At 48.1% G+C, this 13,529-nt stretch overlaps 2 protein-coding genes across 7 annotated transcripts; one reads left to right on the top strand and one right to left on the bottom strand.

Annotated features, from left to right (window-relative positions):
* The first annotated feature begins 2,410 nt into the window (after positions 1-2,410).
* On the top strand, positions 2,411-5,092 carry POLR1G (RNA polymerase I subunit G). 2 transcript variants are annotated; one of them, XM_089478345.1, is made up of 3 exons: positions 2,411-2,530; positions 3,239-3,377; positions 3,695-5,092. In XM_089478345.1, exons 1-3 carry the CDS (start codon positions 2,503-2,505, stop codon positions 4,908-4,910), a joined length of 1,383 nt encoding a protein of 460 aa, XP_089334471.1. In that variant the 5' UTR covers positions 2,411-2,502; the 3' UTR covers positions 4,911-5,092. The 2 variants fall into 2 exon arrangements, with proteins under 2 accessions (XP_089334471.1, XP_089334472.1); XM_089478346.1 differs by lacking the exon at positions 3,239-3,377 and having other exon boundaries at positions 2,447-2,530.
* A 398-nt stretch (positions 5,093-5,490) lies between these two features.
* Positions 5,491-13,218, bottom strand: ERCC1 (ERCC excision repair 1, endonuclease non-catalytic subunit). Of its 5 annotated transcripts, none has more exons than XM_089478352.1 (10): positions 12,901-13,217; positions 11,883-11,977; positions 11,004-11,312; positions 10,165-10,268; positions 9,369-9,468; positions 8,953-9,029; positions 8,330-8,429; positions 7,142-7,213; positions 6,703-6,771; positions 5,491-5,580 (listed from the first exon to the last, which is right to left on the bottom strand). In XM_089478352.1, exons 2-10 carry the CDS (start codon positions 11,964-11,966, stop codon positions 5,491-5,493), a joined length of 1,005 nt encoding a protein of 334 aa, XP_089334478.1. In that variant the 5' UTR covers positions 11,967-11,977; positions 12,901-13,217. The 5 variants fall into 5 exon arrangements, with proteins under 5 accessions (XP_089334478.1, XP_089334475.1, XP_089334476.1 ...); XM_089478349.1 differs by lacking the exons at positions 5,491-5,580; positions 12,901-13,217 and adding exons at positions 6,261-6,573; positions 12,816-12,867; XM_089478350.1 differs by lacking the exons at positions 5,491-5,580; positions 12,901-13,217 and adding exons at positions 6,261-6,573; positions 12,696-12,746.
* Between the last annotated feature and the right edge of the window lie 311 nt (positions 13,219-13,529).

The following is a 13,529-nucleotide window of genomic DNA, read 5'->3' on the forward strand; positions in this document are numbered from 1 at the left end:
GGCTGGAAGGACCGAAAATTGCAAAAGCCACAACTGTTACTGGGTTGGGAAAAAGTGGACACAATTGGGGGACTGGGCTAGTCATGGAGGGGCTATTTGGGCATTATATATATACATATACATATATATTACACACACACACACACACATATATAGACACATACACATATGCATGCATACAGTGGGCCCTTGTTATCCACTGGGGTTTGGTTCCAGGATCCTCCATGGATAACAAAATCTATGGATGCTCAAGTCCCATTCAATATAATGGAAAAGGAAAATGGTGTGTCTAATATAAAATGGAAAATCAAGGTTTACTATTTGGAGTTTATACTTTTTGGGGAGTATTTTCAAGCTGTGGATGCTTGAATCCATGGATAAAAAATGCATGGATAAGGAGGGCCGGCTGTACTTACAATACTTACTATATAGTCATATATATTTATACACACACACATATATTTATACTTACTAATCTTACTATATACATATATATTTATACTATATATATATATATATATATATATGCATATAGCCAGGGTGACCAGATGCCCTAACCACAAAGGAGGACAAGACACTGCAAAGATGTAGGACCTTCAAGAATGGAGGATGTTGCAAAATAAGAGCACTCCTAGGAATGTAAATGCATGCTTCCTTTGGAATTCCTCCTGGACAGAAGCCTGAAATGTAGGGCAGGTCCTGGAAAAGGAGGACGATGCCTGAATATTGCGACCCTTTGGTCCCTGGTTCTGAGTCCACAAAGTGTGAATTCAGCCATCTCTGTACAAATGGTAGGAAAGCCGTTGGCGGTCATCCGGCCAAAGGCCCCTCTAGCAAAATAAATCCAAATGGAGTGGAGAGTCTGGACACTGGACTCCGATGGCCCCAGAGGCCTCCAGTGACCCGGTCAGACTCATCCAAATCCAGGCTGAAATTTCAATGGCGAAGCTGACAACCAGAAACTATTCCCTGTTTTAATCTCAACGCCAAAACAAACAAAATGGTTTCTTGACGCTGCACCGGACTGAGATGCACTGTGCAAATACTGCTCTCCCTAAAGCCATCTTGCAAGGCCAGGAAAAACATTTTAGGGTCTGGAAAACTTACCAAGAAGCAAAAACCAAGAACCCATTGACCCCGGCCAAAAGGGAGAGATGGGTCTGTCTGTCTGTGGTTAAATGCAGAAGGAATTGGCCATATAATGGTGGGTTGAATAGGAACGCATTGAAAGGCCAGTCTAGTCCAAGTCCTGTTCCCAGTCGCACCAGTAAAGTAAATGTCCCAATGGGAAGTTTGCAAGCAGGACAAAAGGGCAATAGCCCCCACCAGGGTCTGTTTGCAGGACAGAAGTAATAATGCTGTGAATCGCCATGGCTTCATCCTGTGGAATTCTGGGATTTGTAGTTTGGGAGGCACTGGAGCTCTCTGGCTGGAAATACTAACTGTGTGTATGTGCGTACCTTCAAGTCGCTGTTTCTTCCTCTGAAATAGTATTATTATTATTATTATTATTATTATTATTATTTTAATTAATTATTTTATTTTATTTTATTGCCTTATATCTTGCCTTTCTCCCAATTTAGGGACTCAAGGCTATACAGCCTGGGATTCATTCCTTGGTGGACTCCCATCCAAGTACTATCCAGGGCTGATCCTGCTTAGCTTCCAAAATCAGACAGGCTTTGGAAGTATTTCAATCCCGGAAGAAAAAGTCCCCCAATCCCTAAAACACTAAACACCTAGTTTTAACACCTTTGCCTTTGAAAGCTTGCATCATTTTGGAGGGTCCCTCTTTAATCAAATAGTGGGAATAAAGCCTTCTTTACAAAGAGAACCAAGATCCCGGAAGAAATGGGGTGAAATGGAGATTAATGGGTAACAAAATGATGGAGTGCCGCTGTTTGCGGGAGATGTTCCCACCATCCACCTTCGCCAGGGCTGATCCTGCAGGTTGGGGATGATGGGAACTGTGGCTGAACTCCCCTGGAGGGCGCCAGCTTGGAGCCAAGCAGCTTGCCCTTCGTCTGCCCAGGGACAGCTCTGCCAGGGCTGCAAAACATGTCATTTCCCAGAACAGCCTTTGAGCAATGAATCCTGTTGTAACAGTGACACCCAGCGGCGAGGTGCGGGATTGCAAGGCTCTAATGAATGCAGGGCCAGGGGCCAGAGTTTGGAACCTTTGTGGACTACAGCTCCCAGAATCCCCCAGGGATCTGGAAGGACAGAATAATTCTTCCCCTCAGTTCGGCCGACAAAAATAAATAAGCCGCGGCGCCTCCCCTTTAAGAGCCTGGACGGTACCAAGTCCTTCTACGGGGGGAGGAGGAGGCGTTTGCGTCATCCCCGCCGGGCATGCGCACTAGAGCGGAGCGCTCCCTGGGAGGTTCCCCCCGTTGTCGCAGAATGGTCTCGCCCAGAAGCAGAGTCAGGAAGCAGCAGCAGCAGCCCCAGAAGGAGGAGAAGGCTGCTCCACGTGGGAAAGAAAGGGGGAAGCCTAGGCCTATGGCAGCAGCTATGGGGCGCCCAAGAGGTATGTTATGGGGCCCAGGGGTCCTTTCCAACAAGCCCCTTCACAGGACAGGATTGCAACACCCAGAATGCCCCCCCAACCACAGCAGCTCTCTTGCTCCTAGGTAGCCAAGTGAAGTTTGCTTTTCAGTGGGTTGGAATCTGGGAGGAGCAGGGTTTTGGGGGGATCCCCCTCTTTTTAGGCGGTACAGACTAAAACAAAGGACAGGACTTGCCCATAGGGAAACCATACTGGCCCATAGAGGACCATTGGGGAATGCTGCCAATGCTTTCCTATGGGGAAGGATTCCCCAATGTTTCCCTATAGGCAAGGATCCTCCTATGATTCCCTATGGGCAAGTATTCCTCAATGTTTCCCTATGGACAAGTATTCCCCAATGATTCTCTATGTGCAGGTTTTCCTATCTGTATTCCTATCAGCAAGTATTTCCCAATGTTCTATGGGCAAGTATTCCCTAATGTTTCCCTATGAGTAAGTGTTCTGCAATGCTTCCCTATGTGCAAATGTTCCCCAATGTTTCCCTATGGGCAATTACTCTCCAATGGTTCTCTCTGGGCAAGTATGGTTTCTCTTTGGGCAAATACATCCCAGGAGAGGGGACGAAATAAACCAAATGACAGTATTTGTTAACAGGGAAACCATACTTGCCCATAGAGAATCATGGTTGCTTCTCTGACCTCCTTCCCCTGCCTTTCTCTTTCCCCACAGGGCCGCCCCGCTTCCAGTGCCCCCCGGACTTCTGTGCCAGCCGCTTTGCTCCTGGGCCCCCCTTCTCCCTCAGGATGCTCCAGGACCCTTCCAAGTGTCTCCTTCTGATCAGAGCCCCTGCTGACTTCAGTCCAGAAAGGTATGGCGCTCTGTGCAAGAGTGCGCACCTGTAAGAATTTACAGAGACTGTTGTGAGGCCTTGTTCTGGAGGAATCAGGGCCAAAATCTTCCAGCCACCTCTTGCTACCTTTAAATAAAGGGGTGGGCATCTCTATAGGCTGCCTTGATCCTGTGGGAGAAGTGGGATATAAATACAATTTATTATTATTCTATAAGCAGCCTTCCCATAACGTCCCATAAAGTGCTTTGTTGAAGGGCAGGAGGTGAGGGAGGCTATTTCTTCTACTTCATAGTTAATGCTCATTGTTGGTAACCCTGCTGTTTTCTTTTTCCCAGCTTCGAGGGACACATCATGCCCCTTTCGGGCTCCCAGACCCTCAAAGTGCCACAGACAGATGGGACACAGAAAGTCTACAGCGTCCAGGCGACTCCAGGGGCCTCAGATATCTGTGCCCGCCTTCTAGTCCCATCAGGCCACCAGGATCAGCTCACTTGCGCGCCACCTTTCAGTGGGTCCCTGAGCATCTGGGAGAGATTTGGGGATGCCAGTGCCAACCCAGCCCTCTTCCCAGTGGCGGACAGACAAACCCCGCAGATCCCAGAAGGCCTCAAGCAGCGCTTCGTGCCTTTTGGGGGCCAGCTGAAGAGACCCGCTCTGGGAGAAGCTTCAGAGGAGCCCCCGCAGAAGAAAAGGAAGAAGAAGAAGAAACGCGAGCTGAAGATGGTGGGATACATGGGAGACCCTGAAGAAGAAACGGATCTGGTGGACAGAGTCCCAGAGACGCCTCCAGAGGAATCCATGGCAGCTGCGGACCACTGGGAAGGAGAAGAAAGCCATCATCAGCTGAAAAACAGGATGGAAGAGAACGGAGAGGCCTTGTGTGAGCAGGAATCTCAGCCAAGCAGCAGCTTGCTCTTTTCTTCTCAGGAAAGTCTCTTCTCAGAACAGGGGCCCAGCGAAAAGAAGAAGAAGAAGAAGAAAAAGAAGCTGAAGGAGGAGGCTTTGGAGAGCGAAGAGCTACTGGGAGGGCTTGGCTCTCTCACTCAGCCCTCTGAACCTGAGCCTGGGTTGCAGTCGGAGTTTGATACCCCTGAGAGAGAAATCAGCAGCACAGGGGTGGAGGAGCTGGTTCGGCACAAGCACAAGAAGAACAAGAAGAAGCGTGAAGAGGAGGCCACCACCGAGGAGGCTCTGCTGTCAATAGACCTTTTCCCCATCAAGGAAGAGGCCATGAGTGGGGAGAATGGGATGGGAAGCCCCACGGTGGACACCTCTGGCTTAGTAGCAGAAGAGCTGGGCCTCTTGGGCTATAAGTCCAAGAAGAAGAAGAAGAAGGAGAAAATGGAGGAGGAGGCACCCTCAGAGCAGGCAGGGGGCACCATGTTGCTGGAGCCCATCTCTGTGAAAAAGGAACTGAAGGGCTGCAATGCGCTGGCATCCTCCTTTGGGGAAGGCTTGGCTCAAGAGGAGCTGCTGGAAACCAGCATGGAGACACTAAGCCAGAAGCACAAGAAAAAGAAGAAAAAGGAACACAAGAAGGAAGCAGCATAGACAGGACTGGATTTTGTTTGATGAGGAGCCAAAGGACTCCCAAGTATTTGTCTTTTGTCTCTGCCCAGGGCATGGTGGTTTGGGGGAGAGACATCCTGCTCCTGTCTCATCCAGGAAAGCTGCCCTCCCCTCAGAAACCTGCAAAATTTCCCTCTGAGTAGCCAACCAGTGTTGGGTTTGGTTATGCATGGTGAGATGGAGGTGTGTTGGCCCCCAAATGTGTTTTGCTGGACATATAGCAGAGTTGTCCCTTTCCCATATCCTTAGTTGGGTTCCTTCTGCAACCTCTGAATTAAATGAGGAATCTGGAATTGCAAAGATGGAACAAGGAACCCATGTATTTTGTTGTTTAAGGTTCTCTCCCCATATGAAGAGAACAGAATAATAAGTGACTACCTCTCTGTTCTGGCTGTTCCTTGGTGTTTTATTTTTGGGGTGAATGGGGGGGGGAGTATTGTAATAGCCACCAGTAAAGTAAGGCTTCATTTCTTTTTCCAAATTCTTCTGGACTTCCACAAGGTTCTTTGGATTCTCAGGGTGGGAGGAGCACTGCTGATCAAATGCGCGTCTGTGCAGATGGTTAGTCTTTGCTTTTCTCCTCGCAAGAGGCCTCTGTACGCTTAGGAACTTTGAAGAATGGCTCATGTAGGACCTCAAATAGCCTCTTGGCCTGCAAGGAAGAGGGACAAGTGAGAAGGGTCAGCAGATATGGGGTTTTGTTTTGTTTTGTTTTGCAGGGAGTGGGCAGGGGAAGACATCTTTGGGGTTTCCAGAAGGACTATCCCACAGGTTTTTGTAAATGGGAGGGGAGCTCTTCTGTGTTACCCCCTCTCCAAAGCGGATGTTTCTGCTCACCTGCTTTGCTTTTGTCCCTTCTTCTAAGAGTCACCATGTTCATGGTCCCCCATGATGGTCTAGCTAAAGGATGTTCCGGTCACTAATTTCCAGGAAAGTATGGTGTGGATGTAACCCTGCCTGTGTAACATTATAAGGCCATGGGTTCGGTGTGGAGGAGGTAACAGAGCTCTAATCTGCACTGCAGAAACAATGCAGTTTGACACTGGAATAATTGCCATGGCTGAATGGTATGGAACTCTGCGATTTGTGGATTTATTGTAGTTTCTCTTAAGTGTCCTGGTGCCACAACAAACTACAAATCCCAGGATGGAGCCATGGCAGTTAAAGCAGTTTCAAACTGCATTATTTCTGCAGTGCAGATTTGACCAAAGAAAGACTCACCTCATATTGGCAGATGCCTAAACAGCCACTCTGAATATCCCAAGGATCCAGTGGACTAGCGGTGGGCAAAGTCTCTCCCCTGGGACCACACCCAGCCCCCTGATGCCCCCAGACCCATTTGGCACTGATTTTCAGGTGATCCAAAAACTAGCTGCAAATGTGGCCGTTTCTTCCCCTCTCCTCCCAAAAGCTGGAAAGAGTGAGGCAGAAACTCAGCCAAAATGATGCCTGGAAGTCATGTGATGTCCCTTCCAGCATGCCAACGCTGTAACAGTGTGGCCTGCTGCAGAGAAATGGTCCCTGCTCACTCCATACTTGCCCACCCCTGCTGTAGAATAACATGTCTTGGTCGGTGGTTGAGAAATGTTGCTGAAATTGCAGATCCAGCCTCTCTTGACAGCTGATGTGTTTTCCTACTTTGTCTCTGAATGCAAAAAAAAATAAATAACTGGGAAACTTATAAAGCAGCTGGTTAGGAAGACCTGGAGTCACATTTTCTCCTAAAGCTACTTGATCACATCTTTTGTGGTTCTGAGCATCTTTCTCTACTTACCTTTTGGGGCCCAATCCCTGGACAGAGAGACAGGTCCTCCTTAGAGGCTTGGACAATGTTGGCCAGAGACTGCAAAGCAAAAATGAGACTTTAGAATTAAACAGGGTCCAAAAAGAGAACAGGCTGTGTGTGTGTGTGCTCAGAAGAGATTCATCAGTACAAAAGGAGACTGGTTAAAGAGTGAGTGAAATGGAAGCTAATAAAAGGGCATCTAAACCAAGGACTTTATCTGTGCTGAGTCTTATCCCTCAGAACTACATCACCAGAGCTAAGTGGAAGAAGCAAAGAAATAACAGGGCTGCTAGCCGGTCCTCTCAACTAGTCCCACACTGCTGGGATAAAAATGAAGTTTTAGGAGACAAAGGACATGTGTGTTTCTGAAGGCATTTGGTCCCCCCACACACCCCTCCATGCTCCATCACAAAGGGAAGTGACTCACTCCAAAGGTAGAGAGCAGGCTCAGCGTGTCTGTCTTGTTCACTGATTTCACGCTGGTTAGGCAGTCTGTCATCTGGAATGAGAGAACGAAAGCATCTGCAGTGCATCTGACCTCTAGCAAAGGGTTTTGTGAATGTCAGGACACCAGATTCTGGCTGCAGCTCTGGGTAATCATTGTTCAGGAAAGCTCAGAGAAGAAGCACCAAGCAGCATTTCAGGTGTGGCCAAAGGGTTAGAGATTTGGGGGGGGGGGGGTAATCCTCTAAGGCAGCAGGAAGGTACCTGCAGCCCCCTGGATGTCTTTGGACTGCAGTCCCTCACGCTGGCTGTGCTGGCAAGGATGGCTGGGGGCTCTAGGCCAAGAACATCACAAGCCTTTGAGCTGCCTTCCTTGTTTTAAACCACAGGGAGACAACTGCAAGGTTAAGGGAGGGGGCAATTTCCACTCCATTCAGGGTGCACTGGAAGTGACGCACCATTCCCAGCTGCCAGACTTTGAGTTTTCTTTTAACCGACTTGCGCTGTTAATATTTTTTTTTAGAGACAAGGGGTGTTAAGGCCTCAGGGAGGTGTGAGAGAGTGAGTGGAAATGCTTCTGGCTGATTTGTGGTGAAAAATCATGAAAATTGGTCCAGGAATATTTTTACAGTTTTGAGAGGGCTGGGGATCCCACATGCATCTTATACGGCACACTTTCTCAATCTTTGCACCACAAGAGTCATAGCTGGAAAAGACCTCAAGGGCCATGAAGTCCAACCACATGCCATGCAAGGCTGTATACTCCCTTGAGTCTATAGATTAGTAATTCCCAAACTGGCCCTCCAGGTGTTTTGGACTTTAGCTCCCAGAAGCCTCAGCCATCTTGGCCAGTGCTCTGGGATTCTGGGAGCTGAAGTCCAAATCACTGGAAGGCCAGAGTTCGGGAACCAGTGCTATAGATCAACCAGTTACATAGTATTACCTCATTCCCCCTCCAGCTGTTGAGGCTGTGAGTGTGTAGGAAGAGGAACAGACACTAGACACTGACAACTTGGCAATAGTGAGAAGATCCGAATGTGACCAGCGAATAAAAACTACAAGAAAGATGGGGATCCATACAAACAGAACTAAACAGAGGGACATTAAGCTACTGTAGATCCTGGCAGCCTGCCCTTTACACAATGATGCCAAAGGGGAGAAAAGCTCTTACTCTTGATTTGTAGTCCTGGTCCACTTTCTCCTTCAACATGTCGGCTGGCTTATTCTCATAGGCCTTGTATGTTTCCAAGTAACGGCCAGCTTCCTCGGGGCTAAAGGTACGAAAAAGAAACCATTAAGTTGTTTTTGTTGTTAAGTTTATGTTGTTAGGTGTCTTCAAGTTGATTTTGACTTATGTAGACCATTTCCTATGGTTTTCTTGACCAGATTTCTTCAGAGGTTTGCCATGGCCTTCCTCTATGGCTCACAAAGGGTGACTTGCCTAAGGTCACCAAGTGGGCTTTCATGGCCAAGCAGGGGTTTAAGCCCTGCAGTGAAGTCTTAGCCCAACACTGACCAGTACCACATACTGACCCTCAGCTACAAGGTTTTGTTTTTGTTAACTGCCTTCAAGCCAGCTTTGACTTATGGCAAACCTATAATTGAGACTTCCATGTCACCTTGTTATTAACAACCCTTCTCAGGCTGCATCAGCTCTGAGGATTTTTTGCCTTAGAAAACCCTACAGAATCCATGGGGTTGCCAAAAGTCTACAGGAGACTTGAAAGTGTGCATGCAGACAGAAGCCAACAAATCCTCTCCCACCCGTCGTCCATTTGGGTCTGTGGTCCTCACCTCCAGGCCAGGATAAGGGTACAGTCGGCAAGGATGCAGATCTTCGCTAGATCCTTCAGAGCCTGATGCGGGTCTTTCTAAAGGAAATAAAGAAGGATTTGGCTAGCTGAGCCAATGAAGGCTGGAGAAGGAGATTGTAGCAGAGAAGGGCCAAGGAAGTAAGGAAGGAATCACTGGAGAATGGAAAGGTCAATAGAATCCAGTGGTTGGATCCCACCCAAGGTGGTTTATTCTGTCCAGCTACAGCCCCTGACAGTTGATGGTTGGAGAATTCCCAGAAGCTGCAGAGAGGGAGAAATAGAAATGGTGGCCCAGGGTTTAGAGTGCTGAACAGGGAAAATGCAAGATGGATCTAGCAAGCTTGCAGGATGTTAATTAACAGGAGGGGAGGCTGTCCTAGCAGCCTAATATCTCACCACATCGACCTGAAGCAGGAGCACCCGCAGCGCATACGCCTTGCCCAGGTTTCGGAGTCGTTTGTGGATGTAATTAGGGTTCAGGTTATGGTACCGGAGGCTAAGGAAAGATAGCAAGTAGGTATTAGTTTGTTCCTCCTTCCCAAAAGGAGAAACAGTGGTAGAGAAGAGGTCGCTGGGGCCTTTAGATTGCACTGAGCAACTTCTTAGCCAAGAAATGAATTCACTTCAGCGGTTGTTGAATCAGAAGACAGATACCCTGCTCTTCTTCCAGCTTAGATGCTGTGTCTGAGCAGAATTAATGGCCCAATGCTTGGCTCTGCAGCAGTTTGATATGCTGCCATGTAACACCAGTCTCTCTTCTGATCTTGGGATCCATTGATCTCTCTGGTTTCAAATGTAAGCTCTTGAAAGGTTTTTCCCCTGCTCTCTGTAGCTGAAGCTGTCATAGCCTGCCTGACTGCAAAGCTGCTGCCAGAAGTTACTGTTGTGATAATGTGACAGAACATTCATGAACATTTTGACTTCTGTGAGGGGAAGCTGTTAACAAGTGACAGTGAAGCTTCTGTGAAGCTAATGAGAGATATGTTCTGTTCCGAAAATGACATTTTGCGGAGGGCATAGCTACACGCGACATTTAACGTATTGCTTGTAACAGTGTGTGACAATTAAAAAGTAATGTTAACTATGAGTGAAAAGTTCTGTTTTGAATCTGGACTTCTGCATACAAGGTGGAAAGGGCTAGAAAACCTGAAGCAAAGCACAATCGTATGTGTTACTGTAATTTTTTCCTCACCTCAGGAAAAGGGCGCAGGTACTTTGGCCCAATACGTAATCCGGAACAACCTCACCAAACTCCCAAGGCACATTGCGGATAAATTTCAGAATGGGATTTCCCCGCTGGGGGAGGAAGGACAGAAAGGTGGGTGTCACTACAGGAAAAACAAAATTTCAAGGAAAACAGGAAAAGGAAGGGATCAGATGAGCCCTTCCAGTTTTGATTTCTGGCTTTCCAGGAGTGCATCTACACTGTAGAAATAATGCCATTTGACACCAATTTAAGTGCCATGGCTCCATCTCACTACAGAATCCTGGGATTTGTAGTTTTGTGAGGCACTAGTACTTTTGGGAAAAGAAGGCCAAAGTGGTAGTTGCTCACTCTATTTCCTTCCTACCAGAGTAATGAAAGGGCTCAACCCATGATAGGATGTTCCCTCCTCCATAGCTGGATGACGCAAGATTCTCTAGAATGGAGCTACAGCACTTAAAAGACATTAGTTCTACAGTGCATTATTTCAAGCTGCATTCTTCCTACCGTGTAGATGTACCCCAGAAGGAGGTGGGCCTGTGCTCCTTGTCTCAAACTGTCCAAACACAAAATCCCTTGCCCTTAAGCCTCCTAGGAGCAACAAAACCTGATTTTGGGGGGTGAATTTCTCCATGCATGAAAAGGAAGGATGGGCTGGCTGCATAAAAGCTTTAAAGGCCACCCCAAAATAACAGCTTGCCATTTACCAATCTCAACCTGTCAGCACCACCTGACTGTCAGGTAATGATCCATGGTAGAGCTACCATAGATGTGGTAAAATGCCAGCTGAATTGTATGAAGGGCATTGAGAAGGAGATGTCCCTCACCTGCCGTGGGCTAACAATGATGCTGTTGTGCTTTGCCCCGGGTTTCAGCACTGGGTTCGAGGCACCATTTTCTTCCGTTGCGCTTAGCGTGGCTATGGTGGTCCTGTTTTGGTCACGGGGTGGAGGCACTCCAGAAATTGTGGGTTTTGCAGCTGCAGTGCCGGATGCTCCTTGTTTCACTGGGGAGGCTGAAGGGGCATCTGCTTGCCCAACAATATAGTCTGCATAGGATGCTCCGCCTGATGCGACGGAGGCTTCGGGGGCCTGCGAGGGTCTTGCTGTGGAAGATGGCTTGAAGAGGGGCTTCACCTGGAAATGGGAGCGCATGAGAGAAGACATGAAGTGACTAAAAAACCTGTGCACACTCTACTGGAGAAGTAAGCTGGTGGGTAGTGTGAGGGGTGGCTGTCTGTCAAAGAGAGGGCTTGGATGGTGTATTCCTGCATGGCTGAAGGGGACTGGAGTGGATGGCCCTGGGGGGCGGTCTCTTCCAACTCTAGGATTCTACGTATTCCTGAATAGCAGAAGGGGGTTGGATTATATGGCCCTTGAGGTCCCTTCCAACTATATGATTCTATGTTCCTGGATGGCAGAAAGAAAGGGGCTGGACTGGATGGCCCTTGGGGTCCCTTCCAACTCCAGGGTTCTTTGCCTTCATGTATGGTAGAATGGCTCTTGGGGTCTCTCCCAATGCTAGGATCCTAGGCATTCTTGCATGGCAGAATGGACTTGGATGGCCCTTTGGGATCTCTTCCAACTCTAGGATTCTTTGTATTCCTGCATGGCAGAAGGGAGTTGGCCTGGATGGCCTTTGAAGGGTCTCTTCCAACTCTAGGATTCTGTGATTCTATGAACCTGGTGCTAAACCTGTTCTCTTACTGGGGCCACATTCTCTTCATCCTGTGTCTTCACGGTGAACTTCTTTCTCCCTTCGGGGACCTTCTTGGCCTCTTGAGACTCCATCTCTCCAATTCCTGGCAAAGAAAAAGAAAAAAGAATGGGGGAGACAGGACCTCAGTTTCGAATCCTGAAACAGGTTTAGCGGTTTGCAAGAGGGAGGAGAAGCTACAGCACCCACACCTCCCTTCGAATGGCGTCCAGTTCTATTTCAATGGTGTGAGTGATGAATTTTCTCACTGTCTTTTACTCTTCGTTGTTGTTGTTGTTGTTGCTGTGTGCCTCCAAGTCCTTTCCGACTTATGGCAAATCGTTCACAGGGTTTCTTGGCAAGTTTATTCAGAGGGGTTTGCCACCACTGCCTTCCCTTGAGGCTGAGAGAGTGTGGCTCACCCAGTGGGTTTGCATGACCGAGCGTGGTCTTCCAGAGCACTTATTGGAATAATAATAGTAATGTTATTTATTTATCTATTTATTTAGTAATGCAATACTATATTCTTTTAGTATAGTATCATATTACTATTATATCATATTACTATATTATATTGGTATTATATTGTATTACTGGCCATAAGGCAAACCTATCACAGTGGTTTCCTCAGCAAGATTGGTTCAGAGGGGACTTGCCCAAGGGTCACCCAATGGGTTTCTATGGCTGAGCCGGGATTCGAACCCTGGCCTTCCAGAGCACTTATTTGTACTACTAATAAAAACAGTAATAAGGTCTTATGATTGTTATTATTATTATTATTCCTGCTGCTGCTGCTACTGTTATATTCTGTTATCCTGCATTACTTTTATTATTGTATTATTTGTTGTTATTGACTGGAAGGTCAAAGGTCATGACCTCCATATCCGGGGACTAATGACCCCGAGTTTCCCGCGGGTGGGGGAGAGGCAGGGAGGCTGAATCACCATAGTAACCGAAAGGGGCGAGGCTTCCGCGCGATGTAACCCCACCCCCTGATTGGGCGCTCATCGGCCAATGGCGAGGGCTCACCTGGCTCCGGCGCATGCGCACTCGCATTAGCCTCACTCTTTCTCAGTCGGCCGCTCGGACCCTTCTCCCGCCCTCCGCGGCGTTTGAAAAGGACCTTTAGAGCGGAGAGGGCGCTCTAGGCTCCGCTTCTCGATGCCCGGCGCCGCCTCTATGGTTACCAGGAGCCTAGACAAGGCCTTTCCTCTCTATGGCCGATGCGGCAAATGGAAGCGCAAACCCGGCTTATTTTAAAACGTTTCTAAATTACTTCTGCTCCCTTCGAAAGGCCTCGCCTCCCATCTTTTTAGAGACATGCAGCCACTTCCGGTTTCCCCTGGAACGGCTTCTCTCCACATCCGGCCAATCTCTGTGGCCGCCCCCTGCTGTTGCGGAGGGTCATTGTTTTCAGGAGAGGAAGACATTTTAGATCCCTGTCTTTTGCGTGACCTGAGATATGTCCCTTGGCCTTTTATTTCCCAGAATGCCCCCGTGACCAGGCTGGCTGGGGCATTCTGGGCATCATAGCCCAGGCCCCCACATTTCCAGGCTCTGCCTTCTGCTCTGGCCTTCTCTCTCACCCTCCTCCCACTTTCCTCCTTTGCCCTCAGCTGACTTCATTGCCTGAAACTGAATCCATTGTTGTGATTGTG

Source organism: Sceloporus occidentalis, unplaced genomic scaffold (genome assembly GCF_023333645.1).
Source record: "Sceloporus occidentalis isolate IW3139 unplaced genomic scaffold, rSceOcc1.0.p SCAF_13, whole genome shotgun sequence".
Classification (NCBI taxonomy): Eukaryota; Metazoa; Chordata; class Lepidosauria; order Squamata; family Phrynosomatidae; genus Sceloporus; species Sceloporus occidentalis.